This window comes from Myripristis murdjan, chromosome 16, assembly GCF_902150065.1.
Source record: "Myripristis murdjan chromosome 16, fMyrMur1.1, whole genome shotgun sequence".
In the NCBI taxonomy this organism is placed as follows: domain Eukaryota; kingdom Metazoa; phylum Chordata; class Actinopteri; order Holocentriformes; family Holocentridae; genus Myripristis; species Myripristis murdjan.
The window spans coordinates 30441693-30464894 of NC_043995.1; the positions used below are offsets into that span (position 1 = coordinate 30441693).

The 23202-nt window shown below is 40.6% G+C and overlaps 1 protein-coding gene and 1 long non-coding RNA gene across 2 annotated transcripts; one reads left to right on the top strand and one right to left on the bottom strand.

Annotated features, from left to right (window-relative positions):
* The first annotated feature begins 166 nt into the window (after positions 1 to 166).
* Positions 167 to 13186, top strand: LOC115374533 (uncharacterized). The gene is made up of 3 exons (XR_003929623.1): positions 167 to 640; positions 3377 to 3380; positions 13176 to 13186. It is a non-coding gene; the product is annotated as an uncharacterized LOC115374533 (long non-coding RNA).
* Positions 2748 to 8104, bottom strand: hapln2 (hyaluronan and proteoglycan link protein 2). The gene is made up of 6 exons (XM_030073507.1): positions 7994 to 8104; positions 7595 to 7699; positions 6413 to 6769; positions 5857 to 5973; positions 4830 to 5012; positions 2748 to 3310 (listed from the first exon to the last, which is right to left on the bottom strand). Exons 2-6 carry the CDS (start codon positions 7671 to 7673, stop codon positions 3033 to 3035), a joined length of 1014 nt encoding a protein of 337 aa, XP_029929367.1. The 5' UTR covers positions 7674 to 7699; positions 7994 to 8104; the 3' UTR covers positions 2748 to 3032.
* Positions 13187 to 23202: the final 10016 nt, after the last annotated feature.

Genomic DNA, 23202 nt, shown 5'->3' on the forward strand with positions numbered 1-23202 from the left:
ATTGCAATTTTACCTCACAAAATCTATTTCTACTGCATTTTTTTGGAATAATTAAGTCAGTGAACTTTTTTTTTGCTCCTTGAAATGTGCACGTATGCCTCCACCTTTTACACACTCCTGGACTTCGCTGTGAGGTTTCTCCTGGTCGCCGTGTGTGTGTGTGTGTGTGTGTGGAGGAGACGTTTTCCTCCAGAGATCCTTTGCTCCATGCAGCTTTAACATCAGCAGGTATCGTGATAAATCAGTGCCGTCCCACTCAGATGTGCTGAATTGGGCCATGTCCTCACCTTTAGTCACCCTTTTTTAATTCTTTATTTAGACGCTGGAAACAGATTTGATTTCCGAAAAGAGAAAGTTCAGCCACTGGACTGACATGTGTTTTGTGAGAGTGCAGACGGTTTCCTCTGCTCGTCCTCTGGTGCTTCTGATTCAGGTGTCTCGTAGACTTTGTACCACGGTTAGCTGAAATGCACTGTACTGTATCTGTACTCTGCCGTAACACTGAGGTCATTAGCTTATAGTGAACTGTGGATTTAATTTTAAATTCATCAGGATTCCTGGCTGGCACATCAGCTGGCTGTCATTATTATTGGAGTTTTGATAATAATGTAATTAAAGTAACGATAGTACAGCAGCTGCAGTGACAGTGACCCTGCAGATAATGTTAACTGTTGATCTAACATAACAAACAATAAAGTGAATGTAAAAGTAGAAAATAACACGGTAAAGAGTGAATCCAATGAAGACAGGACAAATGAAATGTAATTTTGTAATGTAGTCTGCAATTTTTACTATCATTACATTTGACAGTGTGTCAACTGTGGAAAAAGAAAAAAAAGTTTAAAAAAAAAATGTACATGTTAAGGTGCATAAATATATAATGTCTCTTTTTATCATAATAGTCCAATGTCTTATCAAATATGCAGTATGATATATAAATTAATGAACACCGTGCCATTTTATTATGCAGTACCTCTGGTAGTTATGAGTTTACTTATTTGTACTTATTTTACTTATCTTTTTTTCTTTTTCTTTTTTTTTTTTTGTAAATCAAATAAAAGTTGTGAAGATTTCTACAAGGCATCTGTATGTTTTTATTTCTCTAAACAAATCATGTGATGATATTGATTTTACTGACACCGATATTTATATTGGGTCATGATTATTTAACATGTGATTTGTGGATTCTGATTTTGTGGCAAAATAGCACATTAGTACAATCCTGTCGAGAAGCCCCAACTTTGAAGTCCTGATTTTCGGACTTTCCCATGAGCACACAAATGCAGCACAATTAAGACAAATTAAGACAATAATCCTCTAACGGTGTAATAATCAAATAACATATGATATGTGACAAATCACCATAGAAATGAGTTACACTGGGAGAGAAACATTACTAAAGACAAAACAAGAATCTTATAAAAATGTGGTTGTTTGATGTGCTCTTTTAATGATTTCATGATTTTTTCTGGTTGAAAAAAAAAATCTAATTTTGATGATCTTGGTTATGATGAAGAAGAGGAGGAGGAGGAAGAGCTGCCTGAGCCACGTCACGCCTCTTTTTTTTGACAAGCACAGAAAGCTGAACACATTCACATGAGCACATTCAGTTTGAAACAAGGTGCAGATCATTTATTGGGTGAATCAGTGAGCTCATATTGTAACCTGCGAGTTCATGGTGATCAGGTTTTTTTTAATCAATAAATTATACATGCAATCAAATCACAGATGAAGCAGTGCAGCCCGTGAAGTAGCCGTGACTGACGTTTAGTGACCAAGCTCAGGGTTCAGTCGACACACTCACTGTTGCAACAACAAGTCATTTACTCTCATATTTAGAGTTTTTTTCCCCTTAAATTGTGGGGGAAAAAAATCAGCCTGTGGGATGAGACGAGTAGAAATTTGTTGAAAGAAAGCAGAAAAATGCAGATGCCAGTCAAGTCAAGCAGGTTGATTAGCACTGGAACCAAACCACAGGCTGATTATTTTACTCATTTTGACAAGATTTGAGGAGTGAATATGAGAGCGAATGACTGGTCAAGATATAGATTTCCTACACTGACACCTTTATGAAATATTTAACCAGGACCAAAAACCTTAAACAGAGTTTTAATCGCCTGAACATGAACTCTTGACTTTACCGAAGACGTTTAATTTGCATAACCATCGCCTTCCCCTCCCTCGTGGTCCAAACACAACTCAGTTTGTGCTCTTTTCCCTCAGTTTAGAGCAAAATCTACCGCACCTTCACTGAGGAATGACAGAGTACGTTATTACAGGTTTACGACTGAGAAATGATTGTTTATGGTCATGGCAGGTTTGCTGTAGTTGATTCACAGCAAAACAAACCGTCTCGCGCTCCAAAGAAGACAGTCAGTGTTTCAGCAGCCAGCAGTGATTTTGGAAACGAAAAAGGAGCTTGAGACAAAAACTGGCAGAGTAGCGTCTTGTGGTCATTTGCCAAGTCTCTTATAAAATAAAACAAAATTTAATCTAATTTAATTATGCATCATTTATGCTGTTAATTTACACATAACATACTCTGCATCTCAGTTTTTGTCTGAGTGTGTTCATTTTAGAGTAATTCATTTTTTTTTTTTTTTTTTTTTTTTTTTTTTTTTTTTTTTTTAATAAAGTGTCAAAAATCAATGCACATCACTGATAAATGAGTTTGCACCAGTTCATTTTCACCACAGGTGTGACTGCCACACTGCTTCACATGTGAGCTTTTCCTTCCAGTTCTGCAGTTCAGGTGGACATTTCTGGGCCCATTCGGTTTTTTGTTTGTTTGTTTGTTGGTTTGTTGGTTTATTTGTTCATGAGCAACATTTATATATCTCTAAGCTCTTTATGAGATTGAAGTCAACAGTAACGACTGATGTTTGTAACTCTAAAGATGCTATTCTCTGCACACTGGGTCTACAGCAGTTTGGTAAAACACTCATGCATTAATGTTGATAACAACACATACATGGCGTGTTGCAAAGTAGCACACGTGTGCCTTGTCTCAGACCAGCTGCTGCTGTTTCAGGCTACCTATAGCAATACGCTCCGTAGAGCTGCAGGCTTTTGTCGAGAAACCCAAAGGAGCGCACCCCGGGCTCAGGCATGCCTCCGCAGCGCTCCCTGGGGGTGGTGATGGGATACCGCACGCTGCCGTCTCTCAGCCATCCCCCGTCACACTGGTCGTAGTTTTGGAAACGCCACGCGGAGTAGAGGTGGCCGACCAGGGCCAGCTCTGCTCCCTTGTGTTTGCAGGCTTGCGCTGCCTGGCTGTAGGAGAAAGGCCCTGCTATGTAAAACACTGTGCCTGCGGGAGGAGGGAAGCACAGCCACAACAACAGAGCTGCTTGTAGCATTAATTAAAACAACAGAGTCCTGTTCAAAAGACAAAAACAACAACATGTGCTGCGTTCAGTTCTGCTGGGAACTCTGAGGATCCATCTTGTAAATTTCTGACCTGTGACAGCACTGCATTTACACAGTCAGCTTGGGAAAAAACAGGCCAACAAAAAGAGGAAACCTGTATTTTCCTCCAGGGTGAAAACCAAAAACATATGCATCAGTATTTGTTGAAAGTAGTAAATAAAAAGGAAGACTCAAGTGCCACTTGGACTGAAATCAGTGAAACAGGAGCTCTGATATGACGCCCAAATTTCCAACGTGTCTTTCTGATTGATGAGCTTGTTTTCTCACAAGATAGAAATCCTTTTTAATCAGCTCTCAGATTAAACGAGTGCAGGAAATGTATTCGTTTTTAAAATGAGTTCTTGGTTCATAAAATGTGAGCACTTCTGCATATTAGATCTGTGTGATAGTCGTGATAATAAGCCCTCTCTCTCATCAAGTTTTCAAGTTGTTGGCCAGTTATTTTTCTTTTTCAGCTGCAGATGTTTCCACTGACGACCAGCGCCAAGTACTTTCCCACAGATTGATTTCTGTCCTGTCTCAACAACAGATTTGATTGTCCTCATCCTGCTGATCCCACTCGTATACAGTGTTAAAGGTCAGCTTGTTGCCATGACGAGTTGGGATTCAGTAAATACCAGGTCGGTTCCCATCACTGCCTTTATAACCTCATTATTAATTGTGGATTAAAGTGGGAAAACTAGGCCAAATAAAATTGATATTTTGGACATCAATAATGATAATAATCGATAATCCAGTCCCCAACACCTGTTAAGGTAATATCCTTATTATCTATAATACCATTAAGCAGCACTTTCCATGCCTGGGAAAATCCATATTATGAGATGACTTTCCTGACTTTCCTTCCTATTTATAGATGGCAGTCGACTGTAAAAATTTATTCCAGTTTGCAGACTGGAGGTTTAGTCCTACCAGTGGTTCTTAATCTCGGTCATCTGTACAAAAAGAGCAAAGTAATAAAATGCGATTAATTGTATTCCCCCTGAATCCCATGAGGTTACTATGAAAAATGTCAAAGCTCAGGATAGAGAATAAAACAAATATTTCTCAGTAATTAAAAAAAAAAAAATCTTGCTGTTTGACTTAAAGTGAGTTAAAGTAATTGAGTCGCAAGATAGTTGAAAAAGTAGAAAGAAAAAACTTTTTTGGTATGCAAAATAAGAGTTTACTGGTTTTTCTGTTTTTCTTGTGAAATACTGATTAGCTTTAAAACAATTAAGTAATGAAACAACCTGAAAAGACAGTCACTGGTTAGATGGGCTGCTCACCTACAGAGTGCACCTGCATGTGGAGCCTGTGTCGGCCTTTTCTCACAAAGTAAAAAAAAATTAAAATTAAAATTAAAAAAAGGTTTGGACCCACTGTGCTAAAGTACAAGCTGTGTGCATCACTCTGCTTACCGGGGGTCAAAGAGGTGAAGCAGAAAGCGTCAAAGCGGTCGTGATTCTTGTCCTTCAGTCCGTAGCTGCGAATGCCAGGCAGCAGCTCCCCTCCGCAGGTGGGACGGGGACGCAGAATGGGGTAGTGAACCGACCCGTCACGGAGCCAGCCGGCATTACACCAGTCCAGACCCTCCGTCCAACCTGCAGGAGCAAAGACGTTCAGCTAAGAAAAATCAGACAATGACTCTTACTGATTAAAGGTGCACTGGGACAGAAATCCTGTAAGGATATCAGAAAAACTACACACAGCACATTAATGTTTACTGACCAGGCTGCTCTGTGATGATGCTCTATATGAACAGAAAACCAAAGGGACAACACATTAAACATTTGTGAGTCCAACTTTTACTGGACAGCTGTGGAGGAGACTGTTTGGATTTTATTCATAATTCATAAAATATGAGTATTACTATAACAATAGTCATAATATTATTATTCATAAAATGAATCCTGGCAAATGTAAAGCATCTCAGTTGGCGGAGACACTCGCCTCTATTGCAAACACACTTTGTGCAGCTTTAACATGTATAATCTTTGCAGCCAGAATAAAAATAGCAAGTGAGAATAAAAATAAAAGGCTATTTCCCATAGAAATACAGACTCTCCTGCACAGATATGACAGGTTTTATTCCAAAATGAGATGTTTATCCACTTGAAAAAAAGTGATGGCTGCACTTAGAAAATGACTGACTGTGCAAAATGAACTCTAATTACAGAACAGAGACGGGCCATCTCAGCCGTTGGCTGACAAAAATGATATCTTTTTAATGTTAACAGGCTGGATTCTCGAGTTCTCAGATACTGAATGATGAACCTCTGACAATGATTTATTTTTCCAGATACAATGTTTTGAGAATAATCTGAGGTTATGTGCTCATTTAAAGTATTTACTCATTAGAAACTCCAGGGAGAGTTTGTTTTATGAGTATATGAAAACTAATACTAATTGTATAATTTTGGAAATAAGCTCTTCTTATTGTGTTACCTCTGTACAGCTGGTTGAAAGAGGCTAACGTCCCGTCTTGCTCAGCACACGCCTGCTTCGCCTCGTGGAAAGCGAACTGGTAGCGGCCGTTTTTACTCTGATACGGGAACACCACCCCTAAAAATGAAAGGACGTCATGTGGTCAGTGCTAATTTCCACTCAATTCAAAAGTCCTGTGTTTCTGCAAAGTCCATGCATCCCAACCCTTAGACAAATCAATTCATCAATCAAGAGGGAACCACATTTTAATTTCATTATACAACCTGTTGTATAATGACCAATAAACTTCCTTGTATCTTTGTATCTTGTATCCTTGTATCCTTAGACGCTGTTGTTCCCACCCAATAAGATTCCCCTAAATCACACGTGATAAGAACCCACAGCCAATAGGTAGTGCAGCATGGTGAATGTGCCAGTTAGACCAGTACAAGTTGTATAAAATCAAAGCTTGCATCTCACACACACCCCAGTATCTCTGGTGTTTGGGTCCCAGGTTGGGAAGCAGACATTCATGTCATCATTTTGAGCAGATACTGAGCTCACTGCAGCTTCTTACCTTCAATCGTCAAAGTGACGAGAACGCTCTCGTCCTCAATGCCGTTGACCAGCTCGCAGCGATACCTGCCGCCGTCCTCCAGCTCCAGGTGGCTGAGCTGCAGCGAGGCGTCCATGACGTGAGCCTTCCGGAGGTTGGCCCGCAGGCCGAGGTAGCCGTACGGCTTGAAGGTGTGTCCGTTTGAGATGATGACGATGTTCTCCGTCCCGCGATGTTCCGGCTCCAGTTTGGTCCATTTGACTTTGTAGTGGTTGGGTTTGGTTCTCAGGATACACGGCAAGGTGACATTTTCCCCCCTGCGGCCGCTGACCTCGGCGTACACCGGAGGCTCGATGAGATATTTGAGCTTCTTGGACTCTGTGGGTAAAACAGTATCCAGTTAAAGGGCTCATGGTTTCAAATTCCTTTTGTTATGTTGCACAATTTATTATTCACACTGCAAAATCACTTGCAATTCATGGATTTAAAGGGGATCTTAATCAACGTTTTGACAACGAGTAAGGATTACTGCAACAATGATATCTCTGGCAAATTAATTTCGCATGGTAGTCTGTAATTGGCAGTAGTCTCATTTTCACAATAGAGAGGAGGAAGCTATCTAAGGAAACAGAAGCCTGAGTGAGCTTCACAAATGCAGCACTTAGTCTGTTTGAGTTGAACCCTGGTTTGCACCACTGGTGCTGTTCTGTTGGCCCAAAACCAGCAGTCTGAGGCCGACTGCAAGAGCTGGTGTCCGGCCTCTGCCAGGACTCACACTGGTGAGGTTCAGTTTGCAGTGAGAACAAAATTCTTTGGAAAGAGTGGATCCACACGTTGTTTGCACCCTGAGCCTTCACAACGTCTTCCCAATCACAAAATGTAACTGTGACATCGGTTCTAGGTTCTCCAAGCTTGATTTAGTAGTTTAGTAATTTCAATTATTTCTCTGCACTCACAAAAAGTTTGTTCATTTCTGACCAAAGACTTTTGTCAATTTGTCTCTAGCGCTGCTCCTCCTAGCCTCCCCAACACGCCCCCTTTTCTTTAATGCTTAGTTGTGTAGAGTCAGACGGAATCAGACCAGACAGAGACTGAACCAGAGGTATCAATGTCACTTTGATCAGACCGGCCAAATGAATTTGTACTCTAGGTGAGAAAGTGTCCAAGCACTCTTCCACTGTTAATGAATGAATGAATGAATACCTGGTCTGTTGGGGATGTAAATAGCTGGGGACCAGGTGAAGCAGCTTGCTGTTAATAGAAGAATAGCAGCACAGTTCATTATGAAAGGAGTCGCTCTTCAAGCACCTAGAAATTAATAAGAAAACACAGGACAGAGTTGTTATTATGATCTGCCCGGCGCACAGAACCAAAGTAGCTCCATACATGACGATCTAACAGCTTTGTCTTTATTTTTGACATGCACAGTTTCACGGCATCAAGGCAGTTTGCAAACGTGACAAATGCGCTGTCATTCGCCAGAAATGCATGTCAGCTAGTCTCCTGTAAGGTACAGCAACAAACCCCAGAGGTATTCACCAGCGCTATTTGACCCCAGCCTGTTAGTTTCAAAGGTAAAGCGAGAAAAGTAATCGCTGAAACCTGTGCAGCTGAGATGAGAAGATGCAGATTTTCCCCTCAGGAGCGGCGGCTCATCCTCCAAGGTTTTCCCACATGGGATGTTTTGAAAGTGGCAGATCAGACAGCTTTCCAGTTTGTTCCTCACTCAGAGCTGCCTAGGTTCAGCTGTTGCTGTCATAGCCGGTTCATCTCTCTCTCTCTCTCTCTCTCTCTCTCTCTCTCTCTCTCTCTCCCTCTCTCTCACTCCTCCTTCACACAGGTCATATGGTCCAGGCTGCTGTCAACAGTGTGTAAACAGGATTGTTGTCGTCTCTGCTCCAGATGTTAATGACCATGCCACAGTCTGCCATTATTTCCCTGCTTGTGTCTTTCTGTCCCTTTTCTCCCTTCCATTTAGCTGAAAAGCTTTATAACAATAAGCTATTTATACAGCACCTTATAAAACTCTACAAGACAAAAATTTTAAAAAGTAGATAGTCATAGATAGTTAGATAGTCATACAACATCAAGAGGAAATATAAAAGCAAAAGGTGCTGCATATGAGGAAGAGTAAAAAAGTGCAATAAGATAATGTACAATAATTAAAATAGTCAGAAAATAAATACTAATAAAATATGAATGAGGTAAACAATTAAAAAAAAAAAAGAATTGTCCACATGACTGTTTTTCTTGTGTATATTTTAGCCGACATGAATGGAAATGACCGAGGAGATCAGATGTAACACACTTCATATAAGGTGCAAGGTATAAGAGGCATAAGAGGGATTTGTATTTCTATAAACATAGTGTGAATGCTTTTGGAGTGTGTGGTGAGTATCGTCCACTGCTGGGTTTCCCGTCAGCCTCGGGAACTGAATTACTCTGAACACTAATAATAATAATATTCTATAATAATATAATAATATATAATAATATATATAATATTCTGTTCGATTAATGTGGCAGGTTGTGAGATCCTAAATTCATCAATTTTGGCAACACTTTTTGCTAAATGTGGTGTTTCTGCATTGCACCTCCAAGAGATCACCTGTCAATCAAACACAGTGGGAGGGACTGTGTCGTCTCTCTGTCTCTGGACTTTCTGTTTGAGTTTGAGTTTCTGTAGGTGGCGCTCTTTTTTTTTTTTTTTTTTTTTTTGTGTTAATTCCAAATAAACCAAAGACATAAAACGCATCACTTCCTGTGCAGCAGGAAGCAGCGACCAGACAGCGAGTGGAAAGGATTCATGAGCTGAATACAGGCTGAGAAAAATATTACAGATAATAATTTTACGTAAAACAAACATTAGACTGACATGTTGCTTTGCTGGTTGCAAAACAAGCAATGACTTTTTTTTTTCTTTGCAAAATTATTAATTTCACTGTTCTGTGTTGCAAACCCGCCCCTCCTCAAATTCATTTTTGCAGATTTCACTGGAGATTTTTATTGCTCCATCAGGTCCAAATTCTGTTTCCAAGGCTTTTCCATGCTCACAGTACATTTCTGGGGTAAAAAAAAAAAGGAACTGAGTGCTTGTAAATATTTTCTGTTTGAGGATTGCGAGAAAATGTCAGCTAATGGTATCAAAACCGAGGAGAAAAAAACCCATATGAGCTGAACTTGAAAACAAACATAGTGTATGATACAGTGCGTAGTGATGTGCCCTCACTAAATACAGGCGACAACAATCCCTGCTGTGTTTTCTAACCTTTCCCACTTGGCTGTTGCCAGAGAGGACTGTGGTGCGCATTCAGCCATCTTTGTTATTGCCCACACAGCATTGGGGGCGAGAGGAGAGGAAGCTGTGTCGGCTCCAGTTTCCTCTGCTCCTGTGGCCCCTGGGCACAACGGCCGCATTGTGAGGGCCGCGGTGTCCTATCTCCTCACAATGACAACGCAAACGCCGTCCAATGTGGAAAAAGATGAAATAATGGGATTCTTCTGTTTCCCTTGTGTCCCTTCTCCATTGTGCTCCGTCGTCAATGGGACTCTTTCTCAGCCCTCCAATGCACCAATTAGTATTCATGCAGACACACTTAGGTGACGACTGTCCCCTCTCTCTGTCTCCTGCTTCTTTCTCTCTCTTCTCTCTATCTGTCTGTCCATCTAGCTATCTGTCCATCTATCCATCTATGTCACACGTCATATATTATGCATTGTGGTTTCTTCTTATTACCAGAGTGTGTTTGAGCCCGGGAAAGCGAAGCTGTATTGGCATGGAGGGCCGTTCCTTTGGTGAAATACAATCAGTCATATGGGTATTTGGTTTTTGTTTCTAAATTTGTGTTTTATTGTCTTTTTTTCCTCTTTTTAATGCTCTGTTTTGTTAGCGCTGAAGCATACTGCATTGGATATTATTGTCCTAAATGTGCTACATGCTGTTTGTTTAACTGATTGATTAATTATCCGGTCCCAACGCTTAAGTCGACACTAAGTTCACATAAAATCTCAATAAATCATTAAAGGACCGCACATGTGATTCTGCATCTTTAGCAAAATATCTACAAAATGTATAAACTTCACGTTTCTTCATACTGATCTTTTCCCAAAGCGAGCCGTCGTACTTTAGAAATCCGATATCATGTTTCCTCCCTTTTCTCCAGCCGCTGGTTTCCATTCATTCCACTACGACATGAAAATGACCTTTCAGAGACTTCAGACTTTCTTCACTCCAGCGGAATAAAGTCCTCCACATGAGTTTTCCTAAAAGCAGCAGCATTGTTGTGTTTTCAGGACTTTTTCAAATTGAAACGCTCCCTCCTCCTCCTCCTCCTCCTCCTCCTCCTCCTCCTCCGCCAGGGAAAATAGTCCCCGGGGAACCGTTTTGCTTTCCACAGCCAATCATCAGCTGTGTGGTTTCTGAATCAGCAGAAGCAGAACATTAGAAGGCGGCTGTTTCAACTAAAGAATCTTAATTAGAAAAATTAGCAATTTTGATCACATGATGTGAATCTCAAGGAAATTGAATCAGGTCAGCTGGACTTAGTTATATGTCTAGAACACGTTTTGCCTCTTATCCAAGTAGCTTCATCAGTTCATGCTGTTCACTAGACTAGACTGGTAGTCTAGTTTGTTAGTTTTGTTAGTTAGACTACCAGACATTGATGCTGAGACCGCCAAGTATAGAAACGAATCAGAGTCGGGCTTTCAGGCAGAATCTGAATTTGAAGGAAAATCTGCTAGACTGCTTTATGGCCTGAAACAGGAAGAGGACACCGTGTCTGTCAGAGTAAACAAAGCTGCTTTCAGAGTTTCTTGAAGAATTTCTTCAGCTTTCACACGGTGGAGAGAGAGAGAGAGACCAAAGGACAAATTACTTCCAAAAGGTCAATCATCCTCAGCAGAGCCAAACAGAAAACCTTTGACTGAAGGAGCAAAAATCCCCAAGAGGTAAGAGGGTTTATGGGAAATGAGGTCTGAGGTTTGAGAGACACCTGCTTGTCTTCACCTCTTGCTCTTGTATGTTTACAGTAATTATACCAAAGTACCACAATCAGTGTCTACAATGCTGCACACAGCACCTTTAATTCAGCTTTACAATTTGAAGATAGTGAAACCTAAAATAACAGTTAAACCCTTGCTTGACAAAAGGCTCTTTATTTAGATAAATTCTCTCTATTTTAGCAGTAAACTTCAGGAAAGTGTTTAGTTTCTTGTTAGTTTTGGATATATTGGATATTCCTCAGTTATTGTTCTCTGTCATTTCTGACAGTTTCCTCTCCGGGACATTCATCAGCATTTGTACTCTTTAATCAGCAGCTCTGCAAACCTTTACTTTCACTCCCTTCTCCCTTCATTCTCACTGCTTTGCCTTCACCTTCTCTCTCCACCGTCAGCTCGGCCCGACGTGGTGAGTGAGCTGCCGAAACATCGCCCTCTGCTGAGCGAGCATGCACACTGCCGGCACATCAGCAGGATAAATGTTGAAGTATTCGTTCGGTGTAATCTTAACACACAGTTGTCCCGTCAAGTGTCTCATAAGTGTTTGAACAGAATCAGGGCTGAAAGCTCCGGTGTTTCACCTACACTCTCTCATCTTTACAGGTCAAAGGTCAAAGGTCAAAACCAGGGTCATGCAAGGTCAAAATCTTGCATCCTCACTCCTACTGCCATATTTAAATGATTGAATGACTGTGCAGAGCTCTTCACTGTGTTCACTGCTCATTCTGCAAAAAACAGAGCAACAAGAATCACTCACAAAGTCAGATATCTGGACCAGCACTTCATTTCTAAAATCCAAATTATAATTTATGGACATTGTGGAAGTTCAAACAGCACAAATAGTGCACAAAGCCAAAAATAACACGCAGCCAGCAAATATTCAGAGACTTTTCTGGGATCAAGAAGGGGGTTATAATCACAGGGGTAAATTTAACTGAATTAAATATTAGTGTTTCAGTATGTAGGGTGAAGTTATGGAACAGATTAGTGATAGAGTGTTCATGTTCAAACATGAAGGACAAACACCTGATATTCACGAGGTGCAGGAGGGTCTGACTGTCACCAGGTTTCCTCAGGGATTTAATAACAATAAAATAACAATTTAAATATGTAAATAGCTGGATATGAGTATGCGGGTGTATTTTGAGGTAGAAATATATATTGTAAACTACATGATCTACTACTATGATTTAGTTGTAAACTACATCATATACTTGCATATACATACTAATTACTTAGTATGGCTATGACAGATATAAAAGTAATATGACTATATATGATACAATCAATTACCTTTTATTTAAACGTTATGAATATCAAGGCTGTGAAAATAATAGGAACCTGCCCAAAGGGATAGATAAAGTTTTATCTAATCTAATCTAATCTAATCTAATCTAATGATCAATCAGGGGTGGGGTTCCCACTTCTCCCCACTCCTTTTCAAATATGTGTGTGTTTTGACATTTTCTTGTTGTTGGAAATTATGTCATTTTCTTTCTCTCTGTTTGTTTTTATGTTCTCTTTCCTTTTACATGTTCAAAATAAATAAGAGAATGAAATGAATGAAAAAATGTAAAACTTTTATATGAGACGAAAAACTCATTTCTACATTGACAGCAGGGTATTTTTCAAAACATGCAGTGGTTTTTGGTGAGGATTTTGTGTGCCAAAGAATCTTTTGGCTCTGTTTAATGCTTAAATAAAAGCAAACAAATAACTTGCCAAAATTTAAGTCCTGCTTAGGCACAAACTGGTGTATCAAATAGAAATCAATCTTTTTCAGTGTCTAGCTCCCTGTTTGGCCATTTTTTTTCTCTAACTCTGTCTGCAGCTGTCAAACTCATAACTCATCCTAAACTGTGTTTAAACAGTCCTGCGCCCTGCGGCTATGTGCTCCTGTGTGTGAAGCTTCGTCACAATATGACTGATGAATTTGTTTTTTTCACTTTACATTTTTTTTTTTTTTTTTTTGGAGGGGAAGAGCTCATGAGAATGTGAGCTGATGAGACACAATCTAATACATTTCTTGTATTTCCTCAATCTTCAATCACACTGAATTAATTAAATTTAATGCAATTAATATACAAGTGAAAACATTTCATTCACTAGAGTTTTAGCAAATTAAAGCTATTGCAGAGCTACATTATGTAGGTGGCTCATGTTATAAAAGGGGGTTCACTCCACTGACCAAAAAAATGCTATTATAGCTAGGGGGCTTTTGACATTTAAAATTACTTGAAAACATTTACAGAACAGTTTATAAATATGCACTATGTCTCTAAGTGATAAATAATATTTTATACAAACTAACAAAATAAAGAAAAGTTAAATGGGAACGCTGGTTCTCGAAAACACCTACATGAAAATCTTCTGTTCTACAAGAGCTTTACATTATTTTTTAATAATATCTAATTTTTAAAATATATATATATATATATATATCTACATGTTGTTTCAGCTTAAACCTTGGCATTACAGCACTTTTCAGGTCGCTCACAGAGTTTTGGAGCTACGTTCACAGTTCTTCAGCTATACATTTTTAACACGTACAACCCACCTTAAGTTTCACACCGTCTGCCTTGACTGATTGTTTGTGCCGTCAGTGCGCAGCAGATGAGCGAGGCCGATAGAGAGCAGGTCGAGCCTGCCTGCAGCCCCGCTGCAGTATCAGTTTGCGGGGCTCATCAGCGCGTGACGCTGTTGATGAAAGCTGTGACAGCCGGCGGGGTCATGGAGGCGCTCTCGGTCGAAAGGTATGCGCCTCCTGACAGCTTTTTTATCGCCGTGAAAGATTCCCTCTCCCCCTCTGTTGAAGACACACTATCTCCTGAAACGTTTTTAACATTCTTACAGGGGTGCCCGTTCTCCCAAAGTTCGCACTGTGACTGACACAGTTTGAGCATTGTGAAAGATTTCCCCTCGTCAGAGTTTAAAAAGCTGACCGCTGCTGACAGCTCAGAGAGGTTCCCCCTTCCTGACTGAGCGCTGCCTGCATCCTCCCTCCTGTTCATGCAGGTAAATGTGGGCACTGCTGGGGTTTTTGCATTCCTTACACTTGTTATGCTCACGAATCTGAATGGACTTGAATCTGACCTTTGACCCTTGGTATTGCAACAAACAATCAGCTGCTGTAAATAACCAGAATGGGACTGAAAACAGGAGTTATTCTTTCCTCCAGAGCTGCGTTGTTGACCAGCTGGCAGGTGGGCCTTAGGACGGCTGTGTCGGCCTGTCTGTCCGCTCAGCTCCAAGGCAATATATGCATCTCAAAATCTGTTGAGCAGGTATCCATGAAATTTGGTGAGCACATCTATGCTCCTGAGAGTATGAACCCTGTCGATTTCTGACCTCATGTCTTTTCCTCTAGCGCTGCACTTATGCAAAAACTTGAGCTTTGGACTCAAGATATCACAAAATGTAATCAGTGCAATGGCGTGATACTTGGTGAGGGCATTCATGCTCCCCAAAGGAAGATTCTTCTTGAATGTGGTGACCCTGTGACCTTTCCCCTAGCGCCACCCTCAGGCCAAACAGGTGAACAGCATATCTCTACATGTACCAGTTATCGAGCAGATTGTCATGTCATGTCAATCTGAAGAACACATTGATGCTCCCCAGAGGATGAACCCTGATGATTTTGGTGGCCTTGTGTTTTGCTAGACTCAGACCAAAACATCAGTATTATTTATTTATTTATTTATTTATTTATTTATTTGGTATGTGGTTGGTGCATTCATGCTCCCCAAAGGAAGACTTTAATTTTGATGACTCTTGATGACCTTTCCTGAAGTGCCACCTTTTGCCCAGACATGTTACATTTGATATCTCAAAATGTGTTGGATGGATCGCCGTGGAATTAGGAAAGCACATTCGGACTCCCCGGAGGATGAATCCTGTAAACCTTTGATGACTTCATGACCTTTCCTCTAGCACCACCCTCAGGGCAAAATTTACAAACCCTGTTTTTCCACCACTCACATTCCCCTGACATGAACAAAGCCAACAGGACAAAGTTACTACTCAACAAAACTAAATGTAACTTCAAAGCGGTTACATGAACAAATTAGCTGTGTGAGATTATGTTATGTAATTGCTCAAAAACATGTGTACGAGTAAATGAACTCCTCCATGTTCCGACAAGACCCTAAATAAAAGATCATGTCACTCTTCAACAAACCTCATTTGTTCTCGTTTTTCTCTCCTCTGTAAGTCTTTCATCACTTGCCTTGAGGAGTTTTTTCACTAAAAAACACTCCTAAGCAGGTGAACCTGAAGGTATGCTGACCCGGCATTTGAAAATACATCACAAAAATCATACACAGTTTTTGAACTATTTGCCTCCGTGGCCGCTGTAAAGCATTTAACTCCTTTGTGCCCTCACAACACTGATAAAGGATCTACACACACATTCCTGACTGAAGCTGTGTTTTTCATATTTTCGTGGTCTCCTGATGGCTGCCGGAGATGTGTCATGTGATTTCCGGCCGACCTATCACCCAGCCGGCGAGCAGGCTCCGCCCACCGAGGATCATCTGCGATTGGCTCGATTGCAATCTCCACCGCAGTGCCGGTTCTTGTGAGCCTCCATGTATTTCCACTGCAATGTATATGCTGCCCCTTAAGCAATAAGATTAAGGTCAAATCAAATGTATATCTATACTTTTCTAAATTGAACTCATTTTACACAAAGTGCTTTTCACGATGGGACATAAATAGAGATAAAATCAAGAGCTCAAACAAACATTGCAATTCCTGGAAAGTCTGGCGCGGCGTTCTGGCCTTGGGTCATTTCTGAGTAAATTAACGGGATAAAAGGCCTCATCTTCACATTCGACCTGTTGCCCCAGCCATGGACAGATTTATTGATGGGCCTGAGGCGCCTTTCACCAATCACTCATGAGTCGAGGGCTGGCTTCGTAGCACGTGGATTCCCCTTGTGATAGTCACACTCGTAGCAGATACAGATCTCAGGTATGGGAATGTCGACTTATCTTCCTCCCTCCTCCTCTCTTCCTCTGTTTACCCTGCAGCTTATTCAAGCGCCTTCCTCTCCGGTGAATGTCACAACACCAACGCTCAAAAGACCATCAGGACAATAATAATAATGTACCTGCTACCGCCCACAGTAGCTGGAACTGCAACGTGCTGATGCTGAAGACATGCAGATGTTTCCGCAGAAGTTTCACTTGTTTCAGGGTTTCAGCGGCGTCATTTTCCATGGGGAAATAGGGAAGTAGGTGGTCTATCCCAGCATGCACTGGGTGGAAGGCAAGGGAGAACAGGTGGCCAGTCCATCATAGGGCTCTGGTTCACCAGTATCAAGACAATGACAATTCATGAAACAGCTTGATTTGCAATTAGTGTCATTAATCTTGCAAATATTAAGGAGTGATATATGGATTAATATGCATGATAAGTGAAAATATGAAAATAAGTATGGAGACAAAGGGTGAATCAAGTCCTCCACCACAGCCCTTTGTAGACCACATTAGATGAAATGGCTCATTAAGGTGAGTGTTTCTGAAATACACACACATCTCCACTGAAACACAGATGAAAGAGCTGCTGTGCTTTATGATGCTAAGTGTGAAGTGCCTGTGTGGCTCCTCGCTGTGTTATCTCAGCGTTACATAAGGGGCAGGTTTGGTCTTGCATTTATCCAGTTGATCTGGTGCCAGGCCTCTTGCACGCCCCCTCCCCACCTCCACCCCCCTCCAACACAAACACAAGCACACACACACACACACACAGATACACACACGTCCTGTCACCGCTGTCTGATTGTGCGATTGTCTTATCTGATGGAGTGACAAGAAACGTCCACTTCCACAAACTCAGTGTCACGCACACTGGGATGTGGGGAGCTGAGGCTGCATGATGAACAGAGGGGCGACACACAGAAACACACAGTAACTGTAAATCTCCCTCTGGCAGCCATATTGGAGGTCTTCAGCTTCTGGGCAACGCTGGTTGTGAGGAACTGCTTCTCAACAGTGAACATGGTTAAAAGATTTTTACCTTGTCAGAGCACAAAATGACTTTCTGTCTGGGGCTGGCAGGAGCGTTTATCAATACCAACATCTAAAATATTACTGAGTCACATGCTGCGTTCTGAGCTCACTTGCTGGTCCACTTTTTTTTTTGGAACTAAAGCTTGAGCACTATCTCTCCACGGTAAAACTAATAGGATCTAATATCTCTTTTCGACCAAAGCAGTTCTGTTCACGGTTCTTGGAAGTGCAAACCAGTAATTTGCGCCAGTTTGGAAGTGACCCACTGCATCATGGTCACTGGCCACTGACTCCAGCATTGCTAAGGCTTAATTAATGCTGGAACTGGTAATGTTTCTCCATATCACACAGGTCCTCTGTCAATTCTCTGCATTATTTCTTCAGCATTGTTTAAACTTGCTGAAAATTTGGTCCTGGATTCTGACAAACCCAGCTTTCATCAACTCTTCAGCAACTCTTCAACAAAAAAAAAAAAAAAAAGAAAGAGAAAAAAGAAAGTCTGTCTCCTGAAAACTCCATTATCCGCCTCCCTCTCAAAAAGCTGCGTACGCCCCCGGCTGCTCATAATGATCTTTGATGACATCAGTTCCTTACCGGGCATTCCTCTGTTTTTCACTTGGCTGTAATACATATTTAGGTGTTATTTTCACACTACCACTACACACACACACACACACACACACACTCAATACAATAATAATTATAAATTTTTTTCTCATGAAAATATGTATTTCACAGCTGGAACCTCAGGAGGTGCAGTGCCTTAGCGCCCTTAATAGACCACACACCCCGGCTAAAAGGCCTATGTTGTTTCACTGAATTATATTAATGAAGTATATAAATGTCTACCTGGCCTTTGATAACTTTGATTATTACATTTGTATTAGTAATAATATCATTATATCTACAGTAAACAATTGGTGAGGTCGTTTTTACCTAATGCTGGAGAATGAATGGAGGTGAATGAGCCTGAGTCGGTTACTGCTATTTTAAGGCTCACAATAACCTCTCACAAAGAAATAGTATGGGTATATCATACATTTCCTGAATCCTCAAAGTCCATTAGGTATTGTGGTTGTTGTCTTTTGGGTCCTTGATATCCCTTGATCCCACAGGGATAAAAGAAACTATATAGTTTAGGCGAAAAATGTGGGAAAATGTGTGCAATTTATGGTTTAAGGAGGTCATGTGACCTCTGTGTTTGTCAGAAAGAGACACCCATGGGCTTAAATGAAAGCTGAGAAGGTCCCCTTTACAATGATACCAAACAATCATATATAGAATATTGACACTTTGGGCGACTAATCAATAATCATGCTAATTAATCAATAATTATGACTAAACGGTAACTTTTACAGCTTGGCATATGGCAGAAATGGATTCAGCACTAAAAAAAATCATACAGAAATAACAGATAAAGTGCTTTTCCTCAAAAATGCCTACCATGTTGTTTTCTAAGGGGCTTTTTCAATTTTCGGTCCTGACTATATTCTATATTCTTTCTGCAGATGCTCTTACTCAGGCCATTTTACAACGAGATGAATAATAATGTCTTGGATGTCGTCTGATGCAGTTAATGTGGCTGCATCGTATGGAAGTGAAGTTTGAGGAAATTATTTGGTTCAGAAGTATGTGAAGCACTTTTTATTAAACACATCAAAAGCATAAGCCTAAATAAACTCTGGGATACGCCACCACAAAGTTTGAGGAAATAAATGCGGCACAGCTATTTGAAATTTGTGTTTTTCTTTTATCTGAGACACATAACTGGCCAAAGCAGGATCAAACCATCCTCTTACCAATGAGCTTTGTTGCACAGGACTTTGAGGTGACTCTGCTGCAGAAACAGCCTGGAAAGGTCCAGAGTTTCTTAGTAAATACACAGACATGTAACAGCAGCTGGCTATTCTTCAGTATGCTCTAGTTATTTGTACAACATTAAGCACAATGGAATCTGGAGGTATCTCAAGAAATGTAGTATCTTCTATCGGAGATGAAAGTCGTGATGACAAAAGAAATGCTTGGTATTTTCCCGAGCACGAGACGAGCATACGCTTGGCTTGAAAAACTTGTACTATGTGCCATGTGACTTACTTCACTAGAATATGCTCTGGAATGGCTGTGACTTTTGGCATTTCTCAGGCACTCAGAGACAAACTCAGTCTTATTTATCTCACTCGTCCATCACATATTATCACGGGCGGCAGGGATTAAAGTGTAATCAACACAAACATTTATTATTGCTCTATTTATTCTTCTTGTTTCCCTCTTTTCCTATGTGTTCTGTCATGGTTTTCTACGCTGCAAACAGATTGCCTCTCCCGGGGATTATAATAAAGAACTGAGATGAACTTGTGGGTAATGAAACCAGCACTGTATCAGCGGTAATGCACGTGGGTTCAGATCTGGGTTGGGTTTCCTGTTTTTGTGGTTCAATTTCAGTTGCATTACAGTTACAAATATGAAGGGCTGTATTTTAAAAAAAAAAAAAAAAAGGAGAAAAACATGCATTTCCAATTGACATGTGGTATCAATCTTCTCTGTTTTCTACCTGCTGTGTATTCTGTCTAAGACTTGGACTTTCTCCATTTTCTTGACACCAGAACAAGGATGGGAGGGATGGTGAAACAGCTGACTCAAGTAGAAGTAACGTGGCTGAAATACTTCTTAAGCAGAGGTTAAAATGCCGGTGTAAAAAATCTATTAAGTTAAAAAGTAGCTCATGCAAACGTAGTAAAAGTCACTATTTAAAGAGAGAACAACGATGCATGTGATATTTTCCATGCATTTCTAAAAGTACCACAACACAGACCTCTTTTAACCCCTTAAACTCCGATTTTCCCCTTTGAATTTCCTCTTCAGAGTTAGAAAAATCTTCTTTCTTTTTCAGATATAGCTCGCTGCTGAAGCTACGTCACACTTACACTGATTGATCTTCAAACCCCAGAAGCCTTTGTTTCACAGCTGCAGCATCAAATCAGATAGAAAGAACAAGTCTAGATGTTCAGCATTTTCCACACATTTCTCTGAGACTTGGTATCTCTGCAAACCTTGGCATTTTCACTTGAATTTAAAATAAAGTTCTGTTGGTTTGAACATGGGTGTGCATTTATAATGTTGAACCCACCAGTGGGACAAGCAGGACTGAGGACTGGAAGTGCAAAACAAAGTATGCAGACAAAGTAGCCTGAAGCTAGATTGTGCTTTTCTCTTTGCTGACTGGTTGCTCGCTGTGAATGACTCCACCTTTTTTTTTTTTTTTTATTTACAAAACTTCAGCAAAAAACACACTAAAATAAAAGTTATTCAGTTACAATAACCAGTGCAAATGTACTTAGGTAGCTGCCCCTTTGCCTCGGCGGGCCCATCATTCACCACATTAAAATACAGTGCAGTGAAAGCAGAGCGCTGAGCAGCTTATCCTGCTGTCCATCAGCTCTCCCAGCAAGACGGCACAGGTACGTTAGCAAAGAGTCGCCGCTGGAATCTGCACCTGCGGACGTTTACCTGACCAGAGTTTCCAGTGCAGAAACTGGAGGGGTTCAGCGTGTGAGCGGGGCTGTGTGTGTTTAGACAGGCCCTGCAGCTCGCACACAAAAAGTGAACAGGGGGAGAGGAACATGTGGCCGGCAGGTTTTTGGTCCCTGCACATTATCAAACTGCCCTCAGGTGATTTTTGTTTTCCAGCTTGTATATCAGTTGGTAGCTGGATAGGAAATAAAAACACTTCACCTTAAAAGGCAATAGAACCACAAAGTTCCAACCAAAAAGCTCATACACTGTCTTTTTCTATTATACATCAGTAAAACTACATTTATGTTCCTACTTATGCATAATTACTGTGCATAATTTGTGATTATGCAAATCTAAAACTCAAATGAACTAAATGACAATGTGCCATTCACCAAATAATATCATAACATTAAAATGTAGAAGATAATGTGTAAAAAAAAAAAAAATCTGAATGTAATACACTGACCAAATTTCTTAATTATGACTCTTTATCAATAAGTGTTTAAAAGGTGTAACCTATTATCTGACAATGTAATAATATCAAGCAATGATGTAATAATAATAATTTTGACTAATAATGTAACAACTTTATTTATTACCTCATTAGTCAGCATTATCAGTACATCATTAGTTGTCATGGACTGTCATTATATTGTCCAGCAACTGAATGCATTACCACCCTCTCAGTGGAACATTTTATTAGTTATGACATTAGTAATTATATCACCAGTTGCTAAGAGTGAATAAACATTTATTCATTTGCTAGAGCTGGTAAGACTTCATTCTTCACTTCACTCATTTGTGTTGACTTGTGTTGTGTTGCTTCCTCTCTGCAGCCTGGAGGGCAGCACTGCCTCGACACTAACAGACCTCAAACACACAGAGAGAGGAGTTTGTCACCTGACAGAGAGCCAGGTGGATATCCTCACATATGACAAATACTAAGTGGAGTTGTGTAATTTTTATTTATTTATTTATTTTTGTGAATTTCTCCAGCAAAGTTCATGGCATTGACTTTGACGCCTGCAGTCTGAAGTGGCAATAGTTAAGATTCCCCAAAACCATAACAGCATTCCTGTCAGTTGCACCTTTCTGAAGTAAAAGCTGGCGTCTGCTGATGGAGGAGGCCGATAGAGGCGTGACTGACGTCTCTTATCAGACTCTGCAGGACGAGGATGTGCACAAACCCATCCCGACACCGACCCCCCCTCCCCCGCTCGCACTGTATCAGCCGGTCTGCGCCCCCATAATGTCCCACCCCAGTCTTCTGTGGATCCACTGTGTTGCTGCTGCCATCGCAACCACGGGCCCGCATGCCTCCTCTATTGTGACTGTGGAGGAGTCAGTGGAATATGATGGTTTGGTTTCAGTATCTCCTCAGGATGTTGTGCAAACAGCTGAATGGTGTTAGTTCCTACAAGGCCATGCATAACATCTTATCCCAGTGCTGTAGCTCTGACTAGAATCAGGCCTCTAGTTTTGCAGTTGTTGCACATGTACTATCAACCGCATGCAGTTAAAGAGAGAGCTAACATGCTAACATGCTGCTGGCCAGTCATGCTAGCCTCTACTAAATAATCTAGCCAGTGTACAGCGGTGACGGAAAAAGTGTCCAAATCCTTTACATAATTAAAACATGCAAAGTTGTAATTCAGTAAAAGTACAGAAGTTTTTGCAGTGAAATGTACAGGGTGACCCAAAAAAAACGGGAACTTTTTGACAATCCAATAAAACCAAGAGTGATGGAAGAAAAATATTTTATTCATAGTAATTGAAACCTTAAAACATGCCATTTAAGAAACAATGATGGAATATTCATTTTTTTAAAATTGTGCTGCCACTTGCTCATGTCTGCCAATACGCACTTCAAAGATTCCCGTTTTTTTTGATTGATGCAGTTAACCTGTAAAAAGTGTTTTAGTATTGTAACTCTAACTGCTGCACCTAGCCGACTGTTGGCTGATTTGAAAGATTTTACAAGCAAAGCATCAGATCGAAGGCACAGTTATTAATTTAGTCTCCACCATTGTTGCACAGGGCTTATTATTGCAGTATTTCTGTAATGCACTTCTCAGAGATCACCTGTCAATCAAAAAGTGTGGGTGGGAACTATGATGTCTTTCTCCTTGGATTTTCTTTCTTTTGATGGAGTTTGAGTTTCTGGTGGTGGCGCTCTTTTCTTTTTTCTGTTCAGCCATGGTGGACAAGTAAGTCGGTCTATCTACTTTGCTATTTTGGGACTTTGACAAACATGGCTACTTCTGAAGGTAACATCTCTAAGGGGCA

What these genes read in the sequence shown, in the direction of transcription:
- hapln2 (XM_030073507.1), bottom strand. Translation starts at nt 7,673, where the DNA reads ATGAACTGTGCTGCTATTCTTCTATTAACAGCAAGCTGCTTCACCTGG. An exon ending in TTACATCCCCAACAGACCAG is followed by an intron (nt 6,770 to 7,594) that starts GTATTCATTCAT and finishes TTTTACCCACAG; the next exon opens with AGTCCAAGAAGCTCAAATAT. An exon ending in CTTCACCTCTTTGACCCCCG is followed by an intron (nt 3,311 to 4,829) that starts GTAAGCAGAGTG and finishes CTCCTCCCGCAG; the next exon opens with GCACAGTGTTTTACATAGCA.